The sequence below is a fragment of the Halichoerus grypus genome, chromosome 10 (genome assembly GCF_964656455.1).
Source record: "Halichoerus grypus chromosome 10, mHalGry1.hap1.1, whole genome shotgun sequence".
In the NCBI taxonomy this organism is placed as follows: Eukaryota; Metazoa; Chordata; class Mammalia; order Carnivora; family Phocidae; genus Halichoerus; species Halichoerus grypus.
In genome coordinates, this window is record NC_135721.1 from 74,324,404 (window position 1) to 74,349,004 (window position 24,601).

Sequence of the window (24,601 nt, forward strand, 5' to 3'; positions counted from 1 at the left end):
ATACTTTTTAAGGTAAAAATGGTCAAATATTGGCAAATCCATATGTTTCACCTTGATATATAGATTTTGATACAAACATAAATAGTATCATGCATATTGTTTAGGATTCTGCTTTTTAAATGTAATAACAAATCATGATATCTTTTCATGATAGCACATGTCCTTGTATAACATCATTTTAAGTGATTTGATAGATAATCCTTTATTTAACCAATCTCCTATTGCTGGAGATTTAAATCATTTTTTATTTGTTACTATCTTAAACAATAATGCATATTTTTGACATATTTCAAAATACCCATACCTAATTATTTCTTTAGTTATAAATCTCAAATAACCGGAACTGCTACCTCAAAAAAGTAAGGACAATTTTGAGAATATTTCCAACCTCTCCTCTGGAAAAGTTATACCCAGTTACATTCCCAGCACTGTAGTCTTGCTAACACTAGATATAATCATTCTTTTAAATCTCTGCCAGCCTGACTAGTGAAAAGTAGAATCTCACTGTTTTAAATTGAATGTATTTGATTACTAGTGAAATCAACATTTAAAAATACATTTATTGAACATCTGTATTTCTTCTATGAATTGCCTTGGCCCATTTGTCTATTGGTGTGTTTATCATTCCCTTACTGTTTCGTAATGATATCAACCCTTTGCCATACATGCAGCAATTTTTCCCCCTCTGTAGCTAAAACAATTTTAAATATTAAAAAATGTACAGCTTATAGGTAAAGGAATCTGCATATCTAATGATTAGCTTGCAAGACTTTGAGCAGGCAATTCCAGCACTCAATGCTCCCTGAGCGGCAGCACAGTGTCTATCTCCTGACCTCTGTGTCCATCTCCCAGGATCTAGGAAACTGGCTTACTTACCTAAGGTAACTCAGTACTGGTTTACAATTTTTTGTTGACTTTAGGTCATCGATTTTATAACCTATCTTCAAGTTACCCATTCAAGAACTTTAGCATTCGAGAACTATAAAGCTCTTCAAAAAGGTTTTGGTTTTTTTTGTTTTTGTTTTTGTTTTCTTTAGCAATTTTAAGGAGAAACTACTGTAACACTAACAATTAGTTTGGTTTCCAAAAAATTCTCAGTGATCCCTGACTAGAGCCAGACATAAGAGAGCCCATTACACCTACCAGGAGAATTTAACAATTCCTGTCTGCTAGGTTTAAAAACAAAACAAAAAAGAACACATGAAATATGATAGAAAAATAAAGCAAATTTCAGATAGATACATAAACATGTAGAAAGCACAGTTTGACGTTATATTTAATCATGTAAAAAGCTCTAAAATACCACATATGTACAAGTGAACTGGTAAGTAATATTACAGAAAGTTACAGAAATGGTTACAGAAGCCTTAGGGATACCGAACTTAAACTTTCGTAATTAAAGTTTCTACATTAATGTTATCTTAAAGGCTTTCATTTTACACAGGAAGCAATCTTCCTAACACTATAAATGAATAGTCATTTTACAAATACAACTGTGGTTGGGGTGCCTGGGTGGCTCAGTTGGTTAAACATCCAACTCTTGGTTTTGGCTCAGGTCATGATCTCAGGGTCATGAGATCAAGCCTCGAGCTGGGCTCTGCACTCAGCTTGGAGTGTGCTTGAAATTCTCTCTCTCCCTTTCCCTTTGCTCCTCACCCCCCACCATGCTCTCTCTTTCTAAAACGAACAATCAAATAAATAAATAAAATCTTAAAAAAAAACTCAAAAAAACAAAAACAAATACAACCGCAATTTAGTCATGGTATCTTAATATTTTCCTCATATGCAATATAAAACCTGTCCAATCTTGTTTTATTTTTATTTTTTTTAAAGATTTTATTTATTTGACAGAGAGAGAGACAGCGAGAGAGGGAACACAAGCAGGGGGAGTGGGAGAGGGAGAAGCAGGCTTCCCGCGGAGCAGGGAGCCTGATGTGGGGCTCGATCCCAGGACCCTGGGATCATGACCTGAGTCGAAGGCAGACGCTTAACGACTGAGCCACCCAGGCGCCCCTGTCCAATCTTGTTTTAATGACTATTTGTTACACAGCATTAGGAAAAATGTTATCTGTGTATGAGAAAAATCATATGAAGAGATCATTACCTTCTATGTATGGTACACTGAGCAATGTGAAACTTAATCTTACCATGGAGTTGTATTCTAAGATGCTTAAACCATCCTCATGGATAGCCAGCCACATGAAAGTACTTCCGAGTGCTGATGGAGTTACGGGCTGTGAAGAGGTGCAAATACACTGTATAATAAATGCTAAGCAAAATCACAGAAACATTTTTCCGTCAAAATACAATGCAACATTTACAACAACGACTTCACATTAAAAATCTTCTTGGGGTGGGGAGAAAAAAAAGAAGAAAATAAAACTTATGGGGGAAATAATCTCTCTTGGGGCAGAGGCAGGATCATGTAATGGAAAGAGCAGTGAATCTGATATCAGGAGATGTTGGGTCTGAGTTCCAAATGTGCCATTTATTAGCTGTACATTTGGACAAGCTACTGAATCTCTCTCTGAGGCTCAATTTACTCATCTTTAGCATGAAGACAACAATGTTTAATCTTATTTTTCTTTTGTTTTAAGAGGCTAATAGTTAATAAGCTTGTAGGGTTTCTATGATGACCAAGATCCTAACGGAACAAAATATGCTGATGTGTTTTCTAAGGCATGTGTAATGCTACTACGAGGTAAAGGATTAGTATTATAAATGCACACTTTTTCCAAAAGTTTATTAAATCTGATATTCATTGACTAATAACAATAGAATAAAAAGAAAATACGAAACTGTGATGAGTGGTAATGAGAAATACCAAAATTTCCACTAAATTCCTTATTGTAAAAAAGCAATGAAATTATATTAATAAAGAGAATCTCACCACTAACCCCCAACTAAAACCCATGAATGTTTTCGAGCATTTTACAATGATTGCTTAACAATAAGAACTGAAATTCTAACAAAAACTTAACTACTTCTCTTAAACCTTATAAAATAAGTTGAGACTATAGGGACACCTGGGCAGCTCAGTCGGTTAAGTGTCTGCCTTTGGCTCAGGTCCTGATCTCGGGGTCCTGGGATGGCCCCGCACTGGGCTCCCTGCTCAGCCGGGAATCTGCTTCTCCCTCTGCCTCTGTGCCTCCGCCCCCCACCCCCACCAACCGCTCCAGCTCGCTCACTCTCTCTCCAATAAAATCTTTAAAAAAAAGAGAGAAGTTGAGACTATAGATAAGGAACTGGGATGAATCTATAGTATCTATACAAATTTATAGTATTTATACATACAGTATTTTTGTTTATAGTGAAACTTTTCAGAATCTCATGTATAAAAAACCCCTGGGTTACTGTCTACTGAGGGCTGGTTTGCAAAGGATAGGCAAGCATTACAAAGGATGCCCTTCAACCTATCAGCCCTTTGACAAAACACTGTTTTTGTTGTTCTTCAGTGAAACAAAACATGATATATACATGCAGTGGAATACTATTTAGCTTTTAAAAAAAAGGAAATTCTGACACATGCTACAACATGGATGAACCCTGCAGACATTGTGCAAAGGAAAATCAGCCAATCACAAAAGGACAAATATTGTACGATCCCTGTTACACGAGGCTTCTAGAGCAGTGAAATTCACAGAACAGGAAGTAGAATGGTGGTTATCTGGGCCTGGGGAGAACAGGCACTAGGAAGTACAGAGGTTTAATCCGGGAAGATGAAAAAGTGCTGGAGGTGGATGGCGGTGAGGGTAGCATAAGAATGTGAATGTACTTAATGTCATAAAAACATACACTTAAAAATGGTTAAAATGGTATATTTGATGTTATATATATTTATCCCCCCCAAAAGGGTGTCATTAAGCAAAGGAGGTGTCTTCATAGTATAAAGGAAGAAAAGTGAGCAAAGAAAAGATGCCGCTCATGCAACATGCAGATGCTACATATTATTTAATAATATTTCTGTGCTAAAAACACAGAACATACGATCAAAGATGGATATTGAATATTTCTTCCAATGCTGAGATTAGAATTAAAATTCATTGTAAAATGCTGCTCTACAGTTCAAGTCTAGTCCTTATATTTTTAGAAAGCCTATGTTCAACGCCTTGCAAATATATTAATTTTAGAGATGTTTAAGCATACTGACTTTATCAACCACTTACTCAGTATACAGCTTCCAGTGCCAGTAGCAAAATAATTTACCTCACAGTGATACAGTCACTCATGGAAGCAGAGTACAACAGCCTAGATTTTACTCTTCTAATCTAAGTTGTCATGTATAGATGGTGAAACTCAGGTCCAAAGAGGTTAACTGACTTGCCCAGAGTGGCACCGCGATCCAGCAAACATTTATTCAGTGATACTTATGTGCAAGGCAGAATGGTGCGCACAAGAGGAGGATTTCAGGGTCAGTGAGTCTACACCCTCAATACCCTATACCACTTATTAGTGAGGACAGACCAAACACGCACACAGATCGAACACAAGACCAGAAGCATTTCAGGAGCCTGAGGGAGTATAAAGTGACATGGTTCAATAGAAAGAAGGAGAATTCAAAAGTACAGTTCTTCCTGGGGGCCTGGGCTGCCCCCTCCCCCGCACCCCCCCTCCCCCCACCGTCAGGGTCTGCCTCTCCTTCCTCAGTGTTCCCACAGCGCTCTGGCCCTGTCCCTCTTAACCCTGTTCACCCACCGTGCTTGTTTTCCCGCCCTGTTGCAACACCGGATCGACAGTGAGTTCCTAGAAGTTTGGGTACAACCCATCTGAAACCATGGGCTTCTGTATCCCTAGGTACATAATGTTTGGCCAACAGAAGTCACTAAATACTAAATACATGAGCAAATGAGTGACAGAGTGAATAACAAATGGGTGAGAGGCTGCGTGGCTGAAGAGAAGAAAGCAGAGTCCAGTGGTCGCCTTCAGTCTCCTGGTGAGCCTACGGAGTGCGAGTGACTTACGTGGGGGGCTGGGGGCGGGGGGGGGAGGGGGAAGTGGGGCAGAGGGCACAGATGGAGAAGCTGCTGACTCTCCTGCCCCTTCTTGGGTCCCTTCATTGTTTTCTTTCCATTGTTGGGAATCTCCTTATTTCCTTTTTAAAAGCCGAATCTACTACACTTGGGGGGACTGTGGTCACTGTTTGACTTCACTGAACCAAAGAGAGTCAACTATACAGGAGAAGGTTTCCATTCGGCATCTCCCTCCCATCCTTTCTTACTTTCGCAAGAAACAACTTGGCACCAAAGAATGGCCACTTCCTGGCTACTGTCAAATAAATGCGCACACAGTCCGCAGCGCTGTGTCCCCGGAGGGCCATCCATCTGGTCGACAGTCGCTGACAGAGCTGCCTAAGAAGAGAACAAAAACGAAAAGGCCAAAGCAGAAACAGTGTATTGGCCTCCCAGGGCAAGCTCTGCTTGAGCCAATTGTAGGCACGACCAGGACACCCAGGCGTCACCCAGGAGGAGCTATTATTTTGTGATTCCCATCTCGCCACTGTCCACCCCTTGTCCTTTTAGAACATTCCTCTCACCAAATTCTCATACTATTAGTGCTCTCAGCATGACCTAGGTTCCCCACCTCCCACCACCCCGTCAGGCAAAGTTAATAAAAATCTGATAAACTAACATCAAACCTTAGAGTAAATTAGATTACAAAGGTAGTTTCTCATGGGAATAACTTTCATTTTAAAAGAAAAGTACAAGATATTGAGACCAAAGAATGAATCCCTAACGGTGGAATTTCAGGTGCTACCTGGCTTGGAGAGATGCTGGCTGTGGGGAGGTGCCTTAAATACAATCACAAGGGCAACCACTTACTCTACATAAACAAAAGACTGATCTTAAATGTTTCCATTCTGGAAAACTCATGGTGAATTGGATTTGCCTCTCTTTTTCAATTGAATCAGCTTTTCATTATATATTCTCTAAAACCAAAATTCTAAACCAGTTGAATTTAATTAAAAATTTATATTAAAAAATCTTGTGTAAGAAGATAGTTTGCTTTCATGCCAGTTTGTTTATAATGGAAAACCGTAAGAGATAAAATGTTTTTGGTACACACATCATAAAATTAAACACAGTACTGGCCATTTTTTCTCTTTTATTAGGAGGATTAATTTGGACAAGAATGAATAAAATCAAATGAAAAGTAGACCTTCTAAATTAAGGTAAAAAAATTTCCTTAAAAAAACTGTAAATATAGATTCTCAAAATTCTAGGCCCATCTTAAATAAAAAGATCTATAACCTCTTGGGATTCAACAGTATTAAAAAATCTTAAGAAAATTGTCATGTATAACAATTTTCATCTTTAAAATTTGAACAGAAGAATATCACGAAAAGCCCAGCATGACTCTAGCCTTTAAAGAGTCACAAGTAGGGGCGCCTGGGTGGCTCAGTTGGTTAGGCGTCCGACTCTTGGTTTCGGCTCAGGTCATGATCTCAGGGTCGTGGGACAGGGCCCTGTGTCCAGCTCCCCGCTCAGTGGCAAGTCTGCTTCTCTCTCTCCCTCTCCCTCTGCCCTTCCCCTGTTCTTGCTCTCTCTCTGAAATAAGTAATTAACCCTTAAAAAAAAAATAAATAAAGAGTCACAAGTAGTTCCTTACCTTAACTGCTCTTCAGAAGAGTCATCTCTATACCTTTTAGGATAAAATTTTTCTATGACTTGTTTTAGAGTTTGATTTGTTTTGCACTGATTAGTAACATGCCCTGCTGGAGTTGAAAAGGGTCTTTCAAAATCTCCAATCTCCACCTAATTGCAAATCCAAAGAGAAAATATAGGATATTGAAGAGTTTTTAAAAAATTAGTTTTATTCTTTCTAAACATTCTTTATAATATATAATATATAAATCTATTTGTCATGATTGAGTGATTATGGAATTTATAATCATACATAAGTATTATTAATAAAATATAATTCCATTTGAAAAAAAATCTGTAATTGAAACATTTCGATTCCATTTCTATGCAAAAGACTCTTAGTTAATGTTGTCATCTAGTAGTATTTCCTAAGGGCCACTAATATTATTACCCATAACAGCACAGGATAATTTTTCATTTTTAAGGTACTATTTTAATTGTTAATAATAAGGCAAAATGGAGGCTAAAAATAAAAGACAAAAAAAGTTATAAAGCTATGAGAAGTCTCAAAAAAAGTATTATTTGCATTTCCTAAGGGTCGCTATTGAATATAATGGAACAAGAACTATATTCTCATTACTTTCTTCCTAGATTTTCTCCATAAATGGTTCTGCATCCATCCCCTTATTCTGTTATTCTGGGAATAGAGCCCTCTATTCTTCTTTCTCCCTGAATGAAAGAATGTTCAATCATTATCTCTATTAACGAGGCTACACAGATGCCATTCTCTACCTACCCATCCATCTCTCCATCCACTCACCCACCCACTCATTCATCCATACCTATGTTGAGTCTCCATTATATCTCAGGCACTGTACTAAGTGAGGTGAGATTTAAAAAAATAGCTGAGCACAGTTCCTACCCTCATGGAGTTTACTGTCTAGTAGAGGAGACTGAATTATAAACAACTTGTTTATACTTGTAATGACTTGTGTCAAGTGCCTTATATAGGGTACCAAAGAGGGTTCAAGGAGTGAGATGGAGTGGGGACATTCAGATGAATGTCCTATTGAACATTCAAATCCCTTTATACAGCATTCCTCAACAAGCAGATGGAGGGACCCATCCATACTGGGTGGGGTCTCCATCTCAAGAGGGCCCTCTGCCTCCAGGTAAGCCGTTAGCAGAACCAGCCTCTGAGATTCTGACCCCTGTGGCTTCTCTTTTCTAGCTCTTAGTCTGACCCACTGCTGTCTAAATTCCTCATCTGAACTTTGCCCTTACAGTGTATTCTACCTCTCTAGGTCTCTGCCCCAGTTTCTTACTTGTTGGCTTCTTGGCTTGGCCCTGCTGTTCAGCTCTCATCCCCATCTCCTATCTCCTTCCCTAATTTCCTCATACCAAATACAAGTTGTCCATACTAAAATCCTTCCCCCAAAGCAAGCTTTTTATTGTCCTCACCGACCACCAGGTCATACTCAGCACAGCTACCTGTGAAACGTAAGAGCAAAATTTCACCCCCAGGGAGATGGCAGTTGGACAAACAATAGTTACAAATATTGGCCGTTCAGGACAACCTTTCCTATTAGGAAACCCTATAGTGGAACCTCCAAGCTCAGCGTCCCCTCTCTGGCACCTGGCATACTGTGTGGCACAGAATGAGCACATACATGTTTGTAGAATAACTGAAAATTAGCTCAGAGGATTCCCAAAATGACTGCCATCAACATGACACCCTACCAGACACTATGTACAATGAGTCACGGTTAGCTCCAAGAATTTCCTAAGATGGAGATTATCAACAAGGACCTACAGGTATTCAAATCTACAACAGAAATAACCTTTCTTCTACAGATCTCATATTAGTATAATTCACTTGTCTTCACAAAGACTACTCTGAGGAAAAGAGAGCAGAGGTATTATTTAACTTTCATGGATGGAGAAATTATACTTTTTAGTTAGTAACACATTCAGAATTTTCTAGGTGTATGTATAGTCTTACCTCTCTACTCCTTCCTCGAATTCATCTAAAACATGTTAGAAGTATATGTCTCTTTCAAAGTACATTATAATTTTTCTTGGAGAAACGGTCTGACAAAATTAAAAGTTGATATAGGAAGACTAACTTAAATTTTAGTAAAAATGAAAGTGATTTTAACAGAGACTCTGTGCCTTTAGAGGAAGAGAGACTAGGATAGCAAGTGATAGGAAATCATACCTAATCCTATCACCAAAAAAAATATGTGATCTATTTGTCTTTTCCTTAGCTTTACATCACTTGCAAAAAGAGAACCCTCAGTGTAGCATGAATGCTTTAAATTTTGGATGACCATAAAATTGTGAACGAAATGATCAACTATTTGTTCATCCAATGGAGAATGGACTACATGTAAGGCACTGTGTTAGGTACAAAGATGAACAGGGACAGCCCTTTCCCTCAGGGAGCCTACAGTCAGTGTTGCAAAGCCAAAACAAATCAATACTAATAAACAATTGAGGTAAAGATAGTACTGTGCAGGACAGGACAAAAACCCCAAGACTTTAGGAAGGTTTCCTGGAATAAGTGACACCCAAGATGAGAATTAAAGGATACACTGAAATTAAAAGGTGAAGGAGTTGGGGGTAGAGATGTTCCAGGGCAGAACAGACAAACAGGTAGACATAAGAGGTAAGAAAAAGTGACCCATTTGCAAGTCAGGGAATTGTGCAGGGAACCACAGTTTACGCTTTGTTGGAGCATAAAGCTTAAGGCAGGGAATATTAACAGATGACGCTGGAGAGATAGGCAGAGTTTAGATCATGGATGTCCTTCTCTGTAAACGAGGGAATGACATAGCTAGCTAAATTCATGTGTTTGCTAGATCTCCACCCCAGTTCCTAGTGCTGCCAAACAAACCACCACAGCACAGCTTCCAGGCCCAGGCCTTAAGAAAATGGTAGCCTCCACTTCTTGTCTCTCTCTCGGGACGTTGCTCTCCATCCAACCGCCATTCTGTGAGGAAGAACACACAGCCACATGAAGAAGCCATGTGTAGGTGTTCTCGCTGACAGCCCCAACAGAAGTCCCAACTAACAGCCAGCATCAGACACCAGTTGTGTACGTGGACGAGTCTTCAAATGATTCCAACCTGCAGCCACAGGGTCACAGCCAGCCTTCGAGTGAGGCCAGCTGATGCCATATGCAGCAGAGACAAGCTGTCCTTACTCATCTCTGCCCAAACTATTATTTTAAGTGATGGAGTCTTGGAGTCATTGCTTATGTAGATAACTGAAACGATTGCTCTAGTATCTGGGTGGAGGACAAATCTGTGGGGGATCAGACCAGAGAAAGGCTCATGGGTTAGAAGTCAGCTGCAGGAGTGTTAGCAGGACATGATGGTGGTCCAAACCATAGCAATGGTGGCCAACATGCAGACGAGTGAAGAGGAGCATGTATCTAAGAGTTAAAATGGGTGGGACATGGTGACCGGTGGGACCGGGTGAAAAGGAGGGCAGTCAGTGAGGATTCCTGGAAGTTTGCACGGGGGACTGCACGGAGACAGTAGCACAGTGAAGACACAGAATGTGAAGGAAAAGGAGAGAAGACAATGAGTTCAGTTCTTACTATGTCGAATTTAAGGAGCCCACGAAAGAAGTGAACTGGAGAGAAAAGATTTGGGAATCAATGACAGGTGGTAGATAAAGAGATGTCCTGGGACTGTGTGCAGAGTGCAAGGACCAAAAACCTTGGGGAATCTAAGCCTTTGTCCTGATGACACATCATAAAGTTGCCTTAACATTTTTCTTTACTTAACCTGTGCACAGACTCCGGTGAGTTCTCTAATGACTATTCTCTCCTTCTTTCTGAGTAATAAAAACCTTGAATTTAGTGCTGCTCCTTGCCACCCAGCTAAGACTACATTTGCTAGTCTCCCTTGTAGGCTGGCAAGGCCGTATGACCAAGTTTTGACCAGGGAGACATAAATGCAAGTGTTCTATGTAACTTCCAGAAAGTTTCTCAAAGACGGGAAGGCATGCCCTGCTTCAGCCCTTCCTCCATCATGATGCCTGGAACACTGATGTAATAGCTGCAGCTCTGGCAGCTCTCCAGGACCGTGAAGAGGACACGCCAGGGGAAGAAGGATGGAGAGCAAGATAAAGCCCATCCCTCTGATGACTGTAGGGGTGCCAGCATGTCTATCTCTCTATGTGAGAGACAAACATACTTCTATTTGGATTAAGTCACTATTAATTTCTGAGTGTGTGTTTATAAAAGTCTGAAGTTAATCCTACTGTTATAATAGGTAAGCCAGAGAAAGTGCTCTAGCCTTTTCAAAGACTGATTCCTATTAGATTACTGAATGATTTCAGCATGGCGCCCTTAGCCCTGCAGCTCTACACTCAAACTCCTTTATTAAATGCAGAGCCTAGAGGGATACTTTCAAGATAATTAAGAAATTAGGTTCCATTAGGAATACGGTCTTAGTTGACATTACTGTAGTCAGCAATTCTGAGTCAAACTGTAATCACAATGCCCATAAGTTTTAAGGTGTTAATCATAGCAACGTGAATCTAAAGAATTACAAGATATATTGTTTTGCTACATTTAAATCAATATAGAAATTAGTATCTTACCTTTACTAAATATGACTCTATATAACATGGAAGTTACCTGAGCTAAAAGAGCCGCCATTTCTAATGCCAAGTCCTTGTTCAGAGGAAAAAGTCCATTTATTATCTGATCATTTGTCTGATACATTAACAGCAACTTTTCTCTATCAGTCTCTCCACGAGCTTGCATTGAGAAATATAGTCTAAAAAAAGAGAAAATCTTTCATTAGATGGTATTCTTACAAAGGAAGAACGTAAAGAGGAATCCAGAGGACTGATATGGGGTTATTCTAACATAGTTCCCCAAGTGATACAAACTTAGACCATTATTATTTGTCAGTGATCTCTGTGTCTGTTTCATATAACATTTTCAGCAGAGGAAAAGCTGTTTTGAGGTTGAGGAATGCTTCTATGCTATTTTTTATGCCCTAAAATACCAAATCCTTAAGTGCTACTGAGGAAGAACCTAAGGCACTGAGTGAAATTAAATATGCCCTCTCTTGGAAGGGATGCTGATGTAACCCTTCATTTCAATGGGCTGTATAAAAGCAATTCTCAAAACACTCATGATCTTTCCTAAATACCTTAGACATACCAGGGAATAGAAAATGAAGGTTTCAATTCTAAATTAACATCAAATGGGTGGGGGTGGCAGTTTTCTCTGGGGGTCTAAAAGATCTTATTTATACATTTAAATGTTTTGACTCCTTTTTTTTTTTTTTTTTTTGCCGTATCCGGATAAGCAGCTTTAGGAGTTCAAAAATAGTCTACATGTTGCTATTATTACTTGTTGAAATAGGAGATATCTTTTGTTTGCCTAGGAGGCCTTCAGCAATTCAGTGACCTTCTTTATTTACTCATTTGCCGCTTCACTATTCGGGAGAAATGGGGGCTCTGACTTCAGGCTCCAGACCAGGCACGGGGTGCTGTCAATGCTGTAGATGTTACGACAGTGGGGTGGGTAAGCAATACCTTGCCATACTTTAAAGATTTATTTACTGATTTGAGAGAGAGAGTTATTGGGGTGGGGAGCAGAGAGAGGAGAGAATCCTCAAGCAGACTCCCCCCGCCCCGAGCGCAGAGCCCGACCCATTTTCTATTCTTTCTGGCATGCCCAAAAGATGGAACCTGGAAAGGGGAAATGAAGCTCTATAGGCAAAAAGGGAAAAACAATTCCGGACATGTATATAAGAAGACAACATGGAGAATCGCTGACTCAAGCCCCTAATGAAAGAGTTTGGGCTCCAGCAACTACACAGGGACTTGGACAGAATGTGGAGAGGAACCAGAGAGTCACAAAAATGATCAAGAGTCAGAAACTCAAATCCACGGTCTTGAAGAGACAAGGTGCCAGGGGAATGTGGTGTGTCTCCAATATGACCAGCTTCTAGGCACTCCCCAGTCCTAAAGAGGCCTGCGGTAGAGGAAGTGGGCGTCTGTCATGCAGGCAGGGCCTGGGTCAGACAGCAGGGCTATTTGCAAATGTCTACCTCCTCACTTGACACCAGGAAGTGGAATGCTGTGGGATGGAAATGTCATCACTACAAGGACCAGTTCTGCTACCTGCATGTGGCAGGGCTCCCAGCGCTGCTGGGGGACCCTTGTTTGCCTCCGACTGGCTCCATATTTCATTCCTAGGAGCATTTATTTCCTGCTGTTGTCTTTCTCCTCCTCTTGTTCACTTACTTCCCTTCCCTATTCCTTCCTCCAGTGTCTACTGATGACACTCCTGAACTGCAGTCGTGACCCCCTTGCCTGCTGCCTCTACGGCGACCACCTCAAGTCATCTGCTCAGAAGGCACCACTCTGCAAAGCCTTCTTCCATATTCCCACAATGTCTTGTACATACATGTTATATTCATAGTGAGAGCCAATATGGATGGGCATTTACTGTGTGGCTGGCTCTAATTCGGATTTACATTTGCCAAACTTAGTCCTTCAGAAACCCTAGAAGTAGATACTGTTTGCATTTCCATTTTATGTAGAAGGTACCTGAGGCACAGAGGTGGTAAGTGACTTGCTCAAGGCCACACAGTGAGGGGACAGCCAGGATTATAACCCAGGCGGTGTCTCTCCAGAGCTCCTGTTCTTCACTATTCTGCTCTACTGTTCCTGTTACAGGATTAATTACATTGCTAAGATTTCATGTCTTTCTCTCCCTGTAAACTGGAAGACTCTAAAGGGTAGGGGAGGTCTTTTCACCTTTGAATCCCCAGGGCTTCGATGAGGCCTGGCACTGGTGCACACTGATGGCATGAATGGGTAAATGAATGGTAGAATCACTAAACACAGGAATTATTTGCCAAAAAAGCCTGAAAAGTCCCCTTCTGTAGCCTTGGGTAAGTGACTTAACACACTAAAGCTTCAGTTTCCTCCTCTGTAAGATGGGGATAATAATAATACCCGTCTCACTGGGGTGTTGCTAGGATTATATCAGAAGATGCATACAAGGAGCTCAGCACAGGGCCTGGTGTGTGGTAAGTGGTCAATAAATGTTGGCTATTATTATTACTGTTAGTATTGTTATTAGGGTTCTTCTCTAGTGGTCTTTGGAATCACAAGAGTCTCTTCATTCTGGATTTTTTTTTTTTAAGAATTTATTTATTTATTTGACAGAGAGAGACACAGCGAGAGAGGGAACACAAGCTGGGGGAGTGGGAGAGGGAGAAGCAGGCTTCCCGGTGAGCAGGGAGCCCAATGCAGGGCTCGATCCCAGGACCCTGGGATCATGACCTGAGCTGAAGGCAGAAGCCACCCAGGTGCCCCTGGATTTTTTTTTTTTTTTTAACAGTACCAATGACCTTTATTGTCTGTAACAGGAAGCGGAAGAGGGGACATGAGAGCCCTGGCTCCAGGGGCAGCTCCAAAGACCTACTCTGTCTTCGTCCCCCAAAAAGCCATTCTGGAAACTTTTTTAGTGTGAACACAGCTGGAAGAAATGGGATAACCTAGATGACCCGTCAAGATGCTTCTTGGCTTAGGAGCCAAAGGATACAGGTGTTAAAGATGGCAGAGATGGGAATGTCCATCTATGCTCCAGAAAACTAATAATCACAAAGGACTACTGAAAATAACCTTGTATTTCATGGGGGGATAGGAAGAGTTGTCTTCTTCGGGGAAGGACCCTTGCCAGTTTTGTTTTGTTAAAAACATGTCTTGACTTCTGTGGTTTCAAACACACAGTATGAAACCAAATTGAATAAGCAGCTTAAACATAAACAGAATTTAAACATTAGTTTCCAAATGGTTGCCTATGAAAACAAGTTCAAATGCTATTAATTAGACCTTAACCTCTAAATCTAAATAATTAAAATTCCATTAACTTACTAAATATAAATACAAATTCCACGATAGAGAGCTGGTGTGCAGTTTCGCTCATTACAGTGCTGCCTGACATGAAGAACCAAGTCCTTGGCCGCATGATAGGTCATGGCCAGTTCCCCTCCTCACTGTGTCACTGGAAATTAGGGCTCATTGTCTAAGCTATTTATACATACATGCAAACCGCGACCGAATGTAGAAACATAGTACTTTCTCAGAGTTGTGGCTATCCAGCCATTTCAAACTTCTGTTAAAAATTAAACCTTTTGGTTGAGTTGCTTTTTTTGTCAGAGATATTGTCATGGGGCTTTTTTTTTTTTTTTTTTTTGACAAGGCAATCCTTATTATGTGTTATTCACAACTCTCTTTATCCTTTCTAATGGCATTTGCTAGACTTGGAGTATTATTCTTATTTGTGTTTCAAGACTACCTTTCTCCATTTCATCCAGATTTGATTCCAACCGTAGCCATCACAGACAGAATTAGCATGTATTAAGCATTCGTAAGGTATGCATTATTAGGAATCGTCTTAGACTTGGAAATAATTCCATTTAGTTTCAAGAAAACCAAATGAGAATTCCTGAACCTCTCTGTATAAAGACAGATGGCAGGTCAGGTCCAAGAGTTGGCTCTCTTCCACAAAAGGTAAGATTAAGAGACAGGGCAGCAATGGGGACCTCCAGATCAGTGCTTCTCAAGTTAGCACGTGTAAGAATCGCCTGGAGAATTGTTAAAACACAGACTCCTTATGCCCAGAGATTCTATTTGACTCAATAGGTCTGAAGTGGGCCTAATAATTTGCATTTCTTTTTTTTTTTTAAGATTTATTTATTTATTTATTTTAGAGATAGAGAGAGAGGGAGAGAGAGGGAGAGCAGGGGGAGGAGCAGAGGGAGAGGGACAAGTAGACTCCAGGCTGAGCGCAGAGCCCCACGCCAGGCTTGATCCCACGACTCTGAGATCACGACCTGGCCAAAATCAAGAGTCAGACGCTTAACCCACTGAACCACCCAGGTGCCTCTAATTTGCACTTTTAATGTATTTCCACGGGATCCTGAAGCTGCAGGTCCACGGCCCGCACCTTGCAAACCACCGCTCCAGCAATCACAGAACTAAAACAAAATCATTCGGAAGGTCCAAGTCTTCCATACTTGATGTTAGCCACACGGCCGAGCAAGTCTTCCAACCTGCTGTACTTGCCAGTCACCAAAGGACCACAGATAAAGGCTACCATCAATGGCAAGAGGTTCCTTCAGGAGTAGAGCCTACTAGATTTCCATTATCTAAGTAATCCTGCTTATCTCCAGGAAGCATGATTTTAAAACCTTAGATACCAAAGCTTAACAATCACCTTCTTGTTACTCACAACTCTTGCAAATCACCACAGTTCATGAACCCCTGAATAGAGAAGCTCCTTCCAATGGCTACGACCAATGGCTCATGACTGCCATTTATTCGGATCAAAGGAATCCGTTCGAACAGTGGGTGGCCTTCTGAGAGTAGGTGCCAATATGAATGCACCATATTTATTCAACCATTCCCCTATTAATAAACACGTGAAGTCCCTCCCAACACTTAGTTTTCACTGTTACAAAACATATGGCAAAGAAGATACTGGGATGTACTGGAATATTCTCATTCACATATGTGGGTATTTCTGTGGGACAGATCATTAGGAAAAGAAATCCCTAACTGGATCAAAGGCTATCAAATTCTTTATGTTATATAGTGTCTTTACTACTTCTTTTTTTTTTTTTAAGATTTTATTTATTTGACAAATAGAGACACAGCGAGAGAGGGAACACAAGCAGGGGGAGTGGGAGAGGGAGAAGCAGGCTTCCCGCCGAGCAGGGAGCCCGACGCGGGGCTTGATCCCAGGACCCTGGGATCATGACCTGAGCCGAAGGCAGACGCTTAAAGACTGGGCCACCCAGGCGCCCCATTATTTTATTATTTTTTTTAAGAATTTATTTATTTATTTATTTGACAGAGAGAGAGAGAGCACAAGCAGGGGGAGCAGCAGGCAGAGGGAGAGGGAGAAGCACGCTCCCCACAGAGCAGGGACCCTGGGATCATGACCTGAGCATAAAGGCAGACACTAAACCGACTATGCCACCCAGGCGCCCCAGATTTTGTTTTATTTAAGTAATCTCTATGCCCACCATGGGGCTCAAACTTAAGACCCCGAGATCAAGAGTCATATGCTCTTCCGACTGAGCCAGCCAGGTAGGTGCCCCCAGAAATATTTCTTCCTACTACAGATCTTCAGTAGAGTATTTGAGTATTTAATCTTTATGAAAAATGTAATGCTAAAGAAACTGTTGAAAGTGAAAAAAATTCACCCATGTAGCGACCACCTTAAGAAAGCAGCTATTCTTTCTTACAGTTTTTTCCTAATCTTTGTCCAAATGCATATTTTTATAAAATATACCCGTTCATGACTTGAAGAGACTAGAGTGAGAAACAAAATTTTATGTGACAGTTTCTCCCTAGAGAAGCAGAGTTTCCTTTTACTGAAAACCAACACACAAATAAATGTTATAACTAGCAAGGCTATTCAATGAGAAAGTGTTGGCGCATGATTTGAGCATAACGGTACACCCATACTTTGACATTTGGATACAGCATTACACACCTGTTTTTATAAGTTAGACGAACAGTTCTCGTACCTTCCCATTTCCCAGGCTGCTGTTCTTTGGAGGCCTGCTCCCACTTAGAAATAATGTCACATATCTAGAAGGGAAGTGGAAAACAGAGATTTAGAGCAATTCTCAAATCAGCATTTTTTGAAGACAAGCATGTCTGCAGACTGAAAAATTTCCAATTAACATGATCAAACCAAACAGACTGAAGCCTTTTGTTTTAAGCTTCTGTGCACTCCTGGTTTTAGATTTAATTATAAATTGCTCTTTGGTCCACTTATCCTCTTGGACACCCATTAACTTTGGACTGTGGCCATGAATTTTTTACTCAAAAAGGAATCTTAATGAAAGACTGCATGAGACTGGAAACAAGAAGATTCCAGGAATTTTTTTCATAATTTAGTCATTGAAGAAGCAACTTTTCCACCTTCTGAGTTTATAAAGACTGGAATAACTGAAGTTATCTCAAAGAAACTTGAAATGTAATCTTAAGATTCTTTGATTGGAAAGAAAAAAAATTCTTCAGGTATCAAATAAATGTTTGCTTGCTTTTTTTAACAGGTCGTCTAGAGAATTATAAATAAAAGTTTTCAAAAATATGTGGTAAGCAGTATACTCAGCTCAAGTCAACCAAAAAGACTAGCTTATCTTCTTGACTAATCATTAACAACAGTGCTCTAGGAATGTGTGTCTCAAAAATTTACATTTGAATGTGCTGAACCGGATAGGATATACCTGGAGCTGAGGAGAAAAAGACATTCCTTTATCTAGATTTCTCAGTATGCAGACACATATGCAGGGGGGGTGGGGAGGCGGGTAGCACACCTACTAACCAACATTTCTAATGAACTAAGTATGAGTTTCAACAGTGTTCTGTGGAACCCCTTCCAGCCCCAATAGGCTGATCTGCAACTGAAGTTGGGCTTCGGTAGTTCGAGGAAAAGTACTGACATTTCATGTCCTCTTAACCTGTGGGATCTATTACTTCTGATTCTATTTCTTCTCCTATTCTGCCTCAATTCTTTCATCTTCAAATCACAGAAATACCTTCACCCTGCAACAAGGTGCTTATTCCCAAGAGCAATCAAGGACCATATCAAGTAAGGAAAGGACCCAGACCCAGTTCTAGTTGTGCTATTGGGTGTAAATCGTTTTCTGCTCTTGGGCTACAGCTTCCTCATTTGCAAATAAGAGGGCTATTCCTGTAAGGTTCTATGGTTCTGTATTCTATATTTCTGTTACAATTGCTAGATGGAAACTTTATTAAAGTCATTTTACTATGACCTAGAAAAGATTTTTAAAAAAATCTTCCAATTTTCCATCTTTGTTCATGATTTTCCTTATGTTTGCAATTCCCTCTTTATTTCCACAGGCCCATTTTCTACCCGTCCTTCAAAGTCCAGTTCAGCTCTTCCTGATTTTCCAGTGCTGAACTTAATCCCTGTGGAACATTCACAGGACTCTTAAATCATTTATCACTTTAAATTCTGGCTTAAGTTTATCAGCGTATAAGGCTGCTCTTCCCCAAGCAAATTATAAATTCACTGTGGACAGGGACTACTTCTGGTCCTTCTTTGCATTGCCCAGAAGGTCCAGCCCAGCTCCTACAACAGGTAAATATTGCCTAGTGAATGAACACGATAAAAAGCTATTTTATTAGAGTTTCCATACCTCCTCTCTTATTACCCTACTAGTTAGGGTGGTATTGCTATTATTAATCTTTTCCTGTCTTAACATGGAGCATGTGTGTGTGCAGATTGTGTTTAAGAATTCTACTTCAACAATTTTTTTTATTGTGCATATTAGATGATTTAAAATTTTTGAAACCTCCTGAACTAAATTTTTTGCAAATAGCAAAAAGTAGCTTCTTTGCTGCTTGCCGGGTGTGCCTTCTTAAAAGGAGTTGGCTTCACCTTTATGTTTCCTTGAAGACAATGCTCTAAATCCCTGCCAGAAGGATCATCCGTGAATAATGCAAAGCCAGACTGTGTTGGCTTCCTCATTCCTGTATCTTGGTTCAAAGTGTTCAAAAATTCTTCCACTGTGGTAGATGCATCAAATCCAACTACCTAAGCAGAAATAACAAAGTTGTTCTCTTAATTAAAAACTATGTACATTTCAAACTTAAATTTCAAGAGGGATTTCAGGGGGGAGACAGGGCATATTTGATGCATGATTAATGATAACATATATTTATCTAGGTGCTTTAACTCCCCCCCCCCAACCAAATCTCCCCTGGAGAAAATTAATGTCATCTTAATTGCTAGGTTGCTGTAAGAATTCAGAAATCTTGGCTTCAGCCAATAGACATGAATTCAAAATACAAAGATCATTTGACAGCCATAAACATCTTGCAGAGATATCATGCCCACCCATTAAAAGCAAACCGAGAACTACAGTACAATATGCAATCTTTAAGCTAATGGAAAACAGTAAACAAGAAATGCACTTAAACAGTCATGGGGATGTAAAGTAGAGTATAGGGAATATAGTCAATAATCTTGTAATCACTTTGTATGGTGACAAATGGTAACTAGACTTATCTTTGTGATCATTTCGTAATGTATATAAATGTAGGATCACCACGTTGTACACCTGAAAGTAGTGTAACGTTGTGTGCCAACACTTCAATTAAAAATGAATAAATAAAAATAAATACCGTTTGTTTCTTTAATATGCAGTTACATATCTGAACTCTGTGATAAAAAGCTATGGCGGCAAAGATTAGCTGCCGGCTTTGGAACATGTTTGCTTCCGTTAATAAGTGAACATCTGGGGACGCCTGGGTGGCTCAGTCGGTTAAGCAGCTGCCTCCGGCTCAGGTCATGATCTTGGGGTCCTGGGATGGAGCCCCATGTTGGGTTCCCTGCTCAGCGGGGAGCCTGCTACTCCCTCTCCATCTGCCCTTCCCTTCACTTGTGCTCTCTCTCTCTCTCTCAAATAAATAAATAAAATCTATAAGAAAAAATAAGTGAACACCTAGATCTGAGAGCTGGAAGGCCTGGAGGAATTTTCCCAGATAATTCTTGAGATTCGGAGACTTTGAAAAAACTAAGTCTATACACACCCACTGTCAGTATTTATTTTCTCACCTAGCAAGTGCACTGGTTGGGAAAAGCCTCAACCAAAGTGTTTCTGATTTTCTCTATCAGAATTTTAAGAGCAGTAAAACTCCTCCCTTATTTGGCTCAATTTGGATTTCAGTGTGAATCCTTCTTAGCAAAAGTGTTTCAAAACTCAGCTGTTCTGATAGAAGATGTAATATATTTGCACATTTATGATCACTGCCAGCTGATGACAAAGGTAGGTAGATAGTCTCACTCCCCTATTCCACAGAAGCTACACGCAAGATTCAAGGTTAAGCAAGCATGCTTTCATCAGGGCAGAAAGTGTAACCCACCTGATATATCCCATTCATGAAGTGCACGGGGATACTGAAGGGCAAAGAATGATGGTAAGGGTTTCGAAGAAGGGTTGAAAGAATTTCCATTCTTGAGGGTCTTGCTTCTCGATCTCCATTTTGTTGTGTTCTTTCTACACATCGCTGACAGTAAATGGCATATTTTCCAAATTCTGTCCTATAATACACAACTTAAGATAAAGCCTAGGAATAAATTTGAGACAACCTAATACATTAGGTTGGTGTACATTACCATGTCTTACGCTAACTTTGACAGTAATTCTTCTTTTTGAATGACAATATTAAACTGCTATAACTTTTCTCAAATTCTAGTTTCTTTACTTTTGCAACTGACTGAATCAAACTTCCCCATAAAGCAGTCTTCCTCTTTATTGTATTATTGTAGTCACAAAATGAATTTAAAGTTACCAGTCATTATATGGTCGATAGACAGGAATTATATTAACAAATACAGAGGAAATAATTGTATGAAAATAGGATAGGCTAACTTAGGAAACATGATGTAGCAGAGTTCTCTTTGGAGGAACATGGAGGTTAGTGCTTGACTGCTAAACTTGGTAAGAAAATACCTTCAAAGAACAAAAAAATACATGTATGTTCTTTCTTAACCCTATAAAACATGCACTTCTTAAAAAATCTTAAGCATTAAACAAAACCACTGGAGTAAATAAATGCAAAAACTGGATAGAGATCTTATTTGCCCTCATTTGTTATCCATAATTTTTATAAAAGCAGACTGATAATACCTCCAAATATGTTTGTATTGTAAAGTGCCTTTTAGGCAGACTTTAAAATGAAACCCTTTAGGGGTGCGTGACTCTTGATCTCAGGGTTGTGAGTTTGAACCCCATGTTAGCTGTAGAGATTACTTAAAAATGAAATCTTTAAAATGCCTCCCTTTGGGGTGCCTGGGTGGCGCAGATGGTTAAGAGTCCAACTCTTGGTTTTGGCTCAGGTCGTGATCTCAGGGTCATTGAGATTGAGCCTTGCGTTGGGCTCTGCACTCTGCAAGGAGTCTGCTTAAGACTCCCCCGGGGCACCTGGGTGGCTCAGTCAGTTAAGCGGCTGCCTTCAGCTCAGGTCATGGTCCCAGGGTCCTGGGATCGAGCCCCGCATCAGGCTCCCTGCTCGGCAGGAACCCTGCTTCTCCCTCTCCCACCCCCCTGCTTGTGTTCCCTCTCTTGCTGTGTCTCTCTCTGTCAGATAAATAAATAAAATATTTAAAAAAAAAGACTCTCCCTCTCCCTTTACCTCTTCCCTCTCTGCACGTGCACACTCTCTTTCTTTCCCTCTCTCTCTAATAAATAAATCTTAAAATGCCACCCTTTGTCTAGGGGTTCTTCAGTGACTACAACTAAAATCACGTGACCTTGGGGTGCCTGGCTGGTTCTCTCAGGAGAGCATGGGACTCTTGAGCTTGGGATCATGAGTTCAAGCCCCACATTGGGGTATAGAGATTACTTAAAAATATAAATAAATAAATAAATAAATAAAATCACATGACTTTGATCACAGAGTCCCCCAAATATAATACAAATTGGGGAGTATTTTATTTCTAAGTTGTTTTCTGTTATCATTGTGTTTGTTCTGTTTGTTTTAGAGCCAGAGTCTATTTAAGTTGCATAACACGAGCCTGTTGCGCAGAATGATCCTGATAACTCCTGGCTGGGTGCCCTGGGTCCCACTGTAAGAAAGCCATACTGACGGGCGGATTTTAAATGTCTTTTTGAAGGGGGTAAAAATTCTGAAGCAATTCAAATACACACAGGTATAAAAGGAGGGAAGACCCTCGGGGAAGTTTTCCCACATAAAAGAGTTCAACGTAGAGAAAAATAGCTACAGGGAAAACGAAGGAAACAAAACAGTTGCTTTTACGGAATGAGCACCCACTCTTGCTAAGTCATCCAGCCCCGAAATGTACAAAGACTTTTCACTTAAAAATATTCTTTGTCAATTTTTCAAGCCTTTATTGCAGTCTTCTGTAAGAGATTTAGCACAACAAAGGAAATATTTTCCAAGCCTCACACAAAGGAGAACGAAGGGCTCCTGTACCAACAACAGTCGTTTCACACATTCTTCCGCAAATGTACCTGGCAGGTTACTAAATACTTATGACTTATTGTCGACTTTCAGAGCCACGAAAACCGTTCAGCTGGCTAGTTGTCTGCACACCTGGAATCTGCATTCCTCTTTAGGTGGAGCCTGAGGAGCCACAGGAAAGGATGGTGGGGAAGGAAGAGCCCAACACAGAGAGCCAAGAGCTGCCAGCCCTGGGCAAAGAGAAGCACCCAGGTTAGACCCCATCTGGCAGGCAGAGACCCGAGCGAGAGCCAGTGTGACTGGCAGGGGCTGTGAGGAAACGGATGATGATGGTCCTTCTCAGCCCCCACATGTTTTTGCTTCTTCCACATAAACATTATCTGCTTGGAGTATTTATAATACAAACATCCCACGTTCCATAATCCATCTAATTGTATACCCTATTATCTACAACAGAGGTACCCAAGGTCATGTAGGTATGGTAGTTCTTTTGACATCACTCTCAAAGAGTAGGGGGCATTGTTTTTGTCCACTTATGTATTTACTCATTTGCTGAAATAGAAGTAATGGCTTTGAGGAAAGGCAGACTGAAAACAGTAAAAAATCATACATCCCAAACCAAAACCAATCTACCCACACATACACACATATATACATATCTAAGTAAGGGGCAAGTATAATAATATTAGCAGAGGTTATCTCTATGTAATGGGATTACACGTGATTTTTGTTTTTCCTTTGCTCTGTTCTGTATCTTCTTTTCTATTTTTTTTTTTATTAAGCAAGAATAACTTCAATCATTTTGTAAATGTTATATGAAAAAGAAGGAGGGGGAAAAAGGTACTGTCTCTGCTCTTGAGTTACCTATAGTCTAGGAGAGTTATATATTTTAACAGTAATTTACAATATAACATGGTTAATACCATGTCATAATCTTTTTTTTTTTTTTTTAAGTACAACCAACGGAGGGAATAATTAACTGCTGTGGAAGTCAGGGAAGTATTCACAGGAGAGATGTTGCCTGGGTCAACTGTAAAGTCTACAGGTAGGAAGAGAGAAGGGGACCCAGGTAACAGGAAGAGCAGCAGGTGCAAGGTGAAGGATAATGTGAAGGCATGGTGTGCCTGAAGAATGGGGTGTGTTTACTCTTTCAGTGTATACTGGATGCAGGATGCATAAAATTAAGTGGAGAAAGAGGAGGCTTCGGGAGCTAGATTATGAAGGGCCCTCAATACAAATGAAGCTTAAGCTTCCAACATCACTCATGCATGGGCCCTCCAAGGCCTGGGAACAGCCGTATCTACTGTGTTTATATGATCCTGTGTTCTTTTAAAATGTGTGAAAGTAACATACTTAAAAAAAAAAAAAAACACACATTATTAGTTTAAGCTTATATTGTATAAGCTCCAACTCCCATGAAACCTGAATCCCCTGCGAGTACTATTTGCTAGGGTAAGAACTTTCTAGTTTCATCCTGCAGTTAATAGGGAGTTAATAAGCAAAGATTAAAACAGGCATTCATTGAAGAGTAAACATCAGTGACCAAAAGCTACCTGAAAATAAACTCAGCTACACTAATAGTTAAAGAAAGGCATCCTAAATCACTAGTGAAATACTACTCTTTACCTGGAGAGAATTTAAAAGCAGAATGACACTGAACATTGTTGAAAATATGCGGAAATTCTAGAAATGGATTCAGAGAAATTCGCTGGACTTGTACTCAGAGTTTAGGTTTTGGAGATGTCTACTGTAGTGGTATTTATTATAAGAAAAATGATTGGAAGAACCTAAATGTGTAGTGACGATATTAATGCACCATTAATGTTTTTGAAGAACGCTGAAGGATACAGGGGAAATGTTATGTTCTACAGTTTTAAAAAAGTAGTATGCACACTGCAGCTTTAGTGATGTGGAAACAGTGAGTGTGCATAAATACACACACATACACACTTATACAGAAACATAAATATATAAATAAACTGAAAGAATACACATCAAAATATTAA

General features: G+C 40.1%; 1 protein-coding gene across 2 annotated transcripts in view; it reads right to left on the reverse strand.

Annotated features, from left to right (window-relative positions):
* PLEKHH2 (pleckstrin homology, MyTH4 and FERM domain containing H2) overlaps nucleotides 1–24,601 on the reverse strand; it is a 104,630-nt gene that overhangs the window by 3,905 nt on the left and 76,124 nt on the right. For both annotated transcript variants that reach the window (XM_036073708.2, XM_036073707.2), the window contains 8 exons: nucleotides 22,728–22,825; nucleotides 20,535–20,712; nucleotides 19,048–19,203; nucleotides 17,128–17,225; nucleotides 11,233–11,374; nucleotides 6,607–6,752; nucleotides 5,219–5,348; nucleotides 2,148–2,234 (listed from right to left, as the gene is read on the reverse strand). In XM_036073708.2, coding sequence (XP_035929601.1) covers nucleotides 2,148–2,234; nucleotides 5,219–5,348; nucleotides 6,607–6,752; nucleotides 11,233–11,374; nucleotides 17,128–17,225; nucleotides 19,048–19,203; nucleotides 20,535–20,712; nucleotides 22,728–22,825 — 1,035 coding nt within the window. The remainder of the gene's footprint in view (nucleotides 1–2,147; nucleotides 2,235–5,218; nucleotides 5,349–6,606; nucleotides 6,753–11,232; nucleotides 11,375–17,127; nucleotides 17,226–19,047; nucleotides 19,204–20,534; nucleotides 20,713–22,727; nucleotides 22,826–24,601) is intronic.